The following is a 4,484-nucleotide window of genomic DNA, read 5'->3' on the forward strand; positions in this document are numbered from 1 at the left end:
AATTACACAAGTAATTTTACATTCTTTCTACATTGTAAAATTGTCAAAAAGCCACTCTAGACATTGTAAAAAAAGGACGACAATAATCAGTCATTATATTACAAAATTACGATCGAGCAAGAAGACAAATTACCATGGCATAAGCATAAAAATGACTAACAGTACATATAAATTAAAACACGAAGCATCAATTATTACAATATACTACCCTGTATTTTGCACTTCAGTTATCACAGTAAGAAATAGGCTAATATGGCTAAATTTGATGCATAATAACACAGTCTCGTGATTATTCAGAAATGATAATGGAGGGGACGTGTTGAATCTTAGGCCAGTCCTCTCCGTTGGGATTTTGACATCTTTCCTTCAAGCCTTTTTTACAGTAACTTAGATTTAGTAGCTTGAGCGAGGTGAGTTTCCGCATTGAACCTGGTAACGATTTGATTTTTTCGCAATCCTTAATACGAAGGGACTTCAGAGATGACAAGCAGCTTATCCATTCTGGCAAGTACTTCAATTTACAACAACATTCAATGGTCAGCTCTTGGAGCGCGGTCAAGTACTGCATCCCGCTAGGCAGAATGCTCATGCTTTCGAGTTTCCGTAGTTTTAAGGAGCGGAGGCTTTGATGAAGGGATCTCCAAGTCATGCCATCGTCTTCTTTGAAGATCAAACTCGGACATTCAATTATTGACAGTGACTCTAGGACAGTGAGGTACTCTAATGCTCCGGAAACACTCTTCAAGTTATCACAATTTTTTATTGTAAGTTTACGCAAAGAAGAGGAGCAATTTTTGAATGCCTCCTTAACTCCGGATAGTGTCTCCACATCATGATCCTGCGTTATGTTGATGCTTGTGACAGAACTCAGTGGGAGTGATTGAAGACATCCTATATTATCGAAAACATTCACCTTTCTCAATGCTGATGGGCGGTAGCTATTGTTACCATCACGATCAATAAACTCCATTATTTTGAAGTTTTCATTAAGATCTCCCAAGTCCAATTGTTCCACCCTTGGACATGGAGGAAATGATGCTAGTTTAGGGCAGTTCAAGATTGACAACTTGAAAAGGCGCAAAAATGTTGGCTGCCAACAACTACCATCCTCTGCAACAAATTGTTGATCACCTTCCCACCATGTGAACTCGGGAGCATAACTTATATCTAGCTCTTCAAGGGAGGGAAAGAAAGTGAAGTTTGATGATGCTCGTGCATAATTGTTACTGCTGGTGCTGCTTGTCATCTCCATATACTTCAAATTGCTCATACCTGATACTGTCAGTGACTTCAGATGCTGCATTTTGCTGAGTAATGAGAGATGTTGCAATCCCACGGCAGAGTTCATCTTTAGCTTTACAAGGTTTGGGAGATTGGATGTCCACCTTGTAAAAGAAGCACCTTGATAACCTCTTAATTCCACCCCTTTGAGGTTGGAATGAGGTCGCAATTTTTCTAGCAAATCTTCATGTTTGATAGCTAGTTCATCACAACACTTGTTGTCTTCAAATTCTATTGATACTTCCTTAAGATGTTCCATGCTCCTTAAATATCCTCCACTTTCTTCATGGCGGCTCTGATTGTCACCAACATCTATAAATTTTTTTGGAATTATTATGTTGATTGAGCCTCGTAGGTTCACAAGGGCTTTCAAATCTCTTAACATGCCCACATTTTGCTCACGGCTACTTGAGCTATCATCCTCACTCGAACTTTCTTCTGCACTTGAGTACTCTTCTGCTACTACGAACATGGTGAGTGTATGAAGACATTTCAATTTATCCATGCCGGAAGGCATTGAAAATATCACATGGCATTTATTAATATTTATGGTCCTTAGGTTCACCATTTTGCTTATATCCCATGGCAACTCCTCAAGGTCAGTGCAACCTTCTAAGTTCAGAGTTTGCAGATTGTGTAGTTTAGTGATTGAATTCGGAAGTCTTTCAAGATCACTATAAGAAAGATCAAGATACCGTAAATGCAAGAGTTTACTTATCGACTCTGGCAAATGTTTAATATATAAGGCATGTAAGTCTAATGCCCTTAAACATAACCAACTTGATACAAGATTTTCAAGTAGTGGAAAAGACACATCACAAATGCCATGAATATACGAACGGAGCTTAATCTTAGGATAAGTGTTGTGACTACATTCACAAATCTCTTGTGCTCCAACTTCTAAAGCAACATCGTGCATCAGATGACTATGCATTTTACAAGACAAAACTTCTCCGTATTCATCCCTTTTAACAGGCTGCAACAAACATCTTAGTAACAATTTTGAAAAGCACTCCTCAGTAGCATCCACCATACTTTGACCATTGAGTGGCACAACAAATCCTTGTGCCATCCAGAGGTCGAGCAACATCTTTTTATCGATGATGAAACCCTTGGGAAACAACGCACAATAACTTAAGCAACTCTTCAATGGTGATTCTAGACTATGGTAACTAAGCTTAAGTATCGACATAGTCTTATCTTCACCTCTATCATCACCAATTGTGGCTAATGCATGCTTTTCAAACAATTTCAACTTGCATATATCTTGACCAAACAAAAGACTACCTAGCTCTTTTATGGCTAAAGGAATCCCATCACATTTCTCTACAATCTTCTTTCCTATCTCAACTAATTCAGGGTTGCTCTCCTGTTGTTGCCCTTTCCCAAATGCCGTCTTCTTAAACAATTGCCACGAATACTCCGGGGACAAACCTTTCAACTCGTATGTGTGTTCACTCCTTATAGCCCTCGTTGTCTCCTTGGAGCATGTAGTAACTATAATCTTACTCCCCCCTATACTAAACATTAAGAATTCTCTCAAAGCTAGCCATTCCTTAGGATCATTAACACAAACATCGTCTAGAACAATCAAGTACTTCTCCCTTCCTATTTCCTCTGAAAGTTCATCTTTTAGCACATCAATATCCTCATTATTATAACGTCCAGTAACTTTTGAAATTTTCCCAAGAATCGCATTTGCCTTAAATTTATTTCCTTCTCCATCAACCCACAATCTCAATGGAAACTCAAGTTTAACCCTTTCATCATTATACACACGTTGGGCAGGAGCAGTTTTCCCCACTCCTCGAACTCCCTCTATTGTCAAGAAAGAAGTACTCCCTTCGTCCCCTTTTACTTGTCCCAGATTCATATTTGGTTGGTATACAAGGGACCAACACTTCAATATCACATCTCGACTCAAATCTAAAATTCTAACAAAGCCCTCATAAGGCAAACAACAAGGGACGGAAGGAGTATCTAATAACAAATCTACGACAACATTCTTATCATTCTTCCTCCCAATAATCACATTTCTATCACTTATATAAGAGTGAATGTCACGTTCACCCTCCTTAATAAGCTGGTAATCAACTTCAAACCCAACATTGCTACGACTAATCCAAGTACTAGTACTATCACCCAAACATCCAACTGATTCTTTGCATTCTCAACACACTGAGACATTCTGTTATCAGAAAAGAAGGCGCGTACCTTATCAGGGAGCTTATTATCACGGAGGAAACGCCCCTTAGTTTGACCAGCCACAGTGAATAATTCGTCGAACAAATCATCAGCGTCATAAACAGCATCCTTGAGCTTCTGAACACACACACGTGTTTCGGCGAAAAGCTCTTGCTTGGCCTCTGCATCACACAGGACACTACTTATGTCCGAAACCGTGCCAATGAGCTCTCTCAGTTTAGACCCTTCAACACCCCATTTGGAGCACATCTCTTTCACAGTGGAACTTTGCAACGCAGTTAACAGAGTTTCAGCAACACTACGTGTAGTTGACAAGTTAGCCATTTGAATACAGAGGAATTTAGTGCTTTTATTGAAGAAGAAAAGAAGGTTTATTGTGATTTCTGGTAAATCTAGTAAATAAGATCTTCCATACTATATATTAAACCAGCTGGAACAACTACTTAATAAGTCATTAATTTTTGCTGTATATTTCAACTTCATTTTTGTTTTTTTTTTTTTTTTTTAATAGAACAATACATTAAACTTTTTTTTTTTTTTTTTTTTTTTTTTTGAAAGGATAACAATACATTCAACTTAAATAAGAAAGGGTAAATAATATTTGAATCAATGACCTTTGTGTCACTATGTCTTCACTATGTATCATGTCTAGGTACTTAATCAATTATACCCAACTCTATTTTTTTGTTGTTCCAAACGATTCACCTATTGAGCTAATTAAGATTTAGGGATCAGTTTTGAGTGTTTAGGTTCCATTCCTCTCCCAATTGTTGTTGTGGGAGATCGAACACGCGTTGTTCTCCACCAAGTGTAGTCCCAATCACCACTACACCAACAACCAATTGGTTAATGTATTATTTCTAACTCTATAAAGTATTGTAGTGAAAACAGTGATATAATAAGTAAAATGATTATAGCTTTTTTTTTTTTTTTTTTTTTTTTTTTTTGACAGTAAAATTATTATAGCTAACAAAGTAATGGTAGCTAATTAGTGATAC

At 37.5% G+C, this 4,484-nt stretch overlaps 1 protein-coding gene across 1 annotated transcript; it reads right to left on the minus strand.

Moving 5' to 3' along the window:
* Positions 1-289: 289 nt before the first annotated feature.
* LOC145591899 (disease resistance protein RGA2-like) lies at positions 290-3,154 on the minus strand. Its single transcript, XM_081648382.1, has one exon. The coding sequence runs from the start codon at positions 3,152-3,154 to the stop codon at positions 290-292; it is 2,865 nt and encodes a 954-aa protein (XP_081504508.1).
* Between the last annotated feature and the right edge of the window lie 1,330 nt (positions 3,155-4,484).

Source organism: Chenopodium album, chromosome 18 (assembly GCF_948465745.1).
Source record: "Chenopodium album chromosome 18, dcCheAlbu1.1, whole genome shotgun sequence".
NCBI lineage: Eukaryota > Viridiplantae > Streptophyta > Magnoliopsida > Caryophyllales > Amaranthaceae > Chenopodium > Chenopodium album.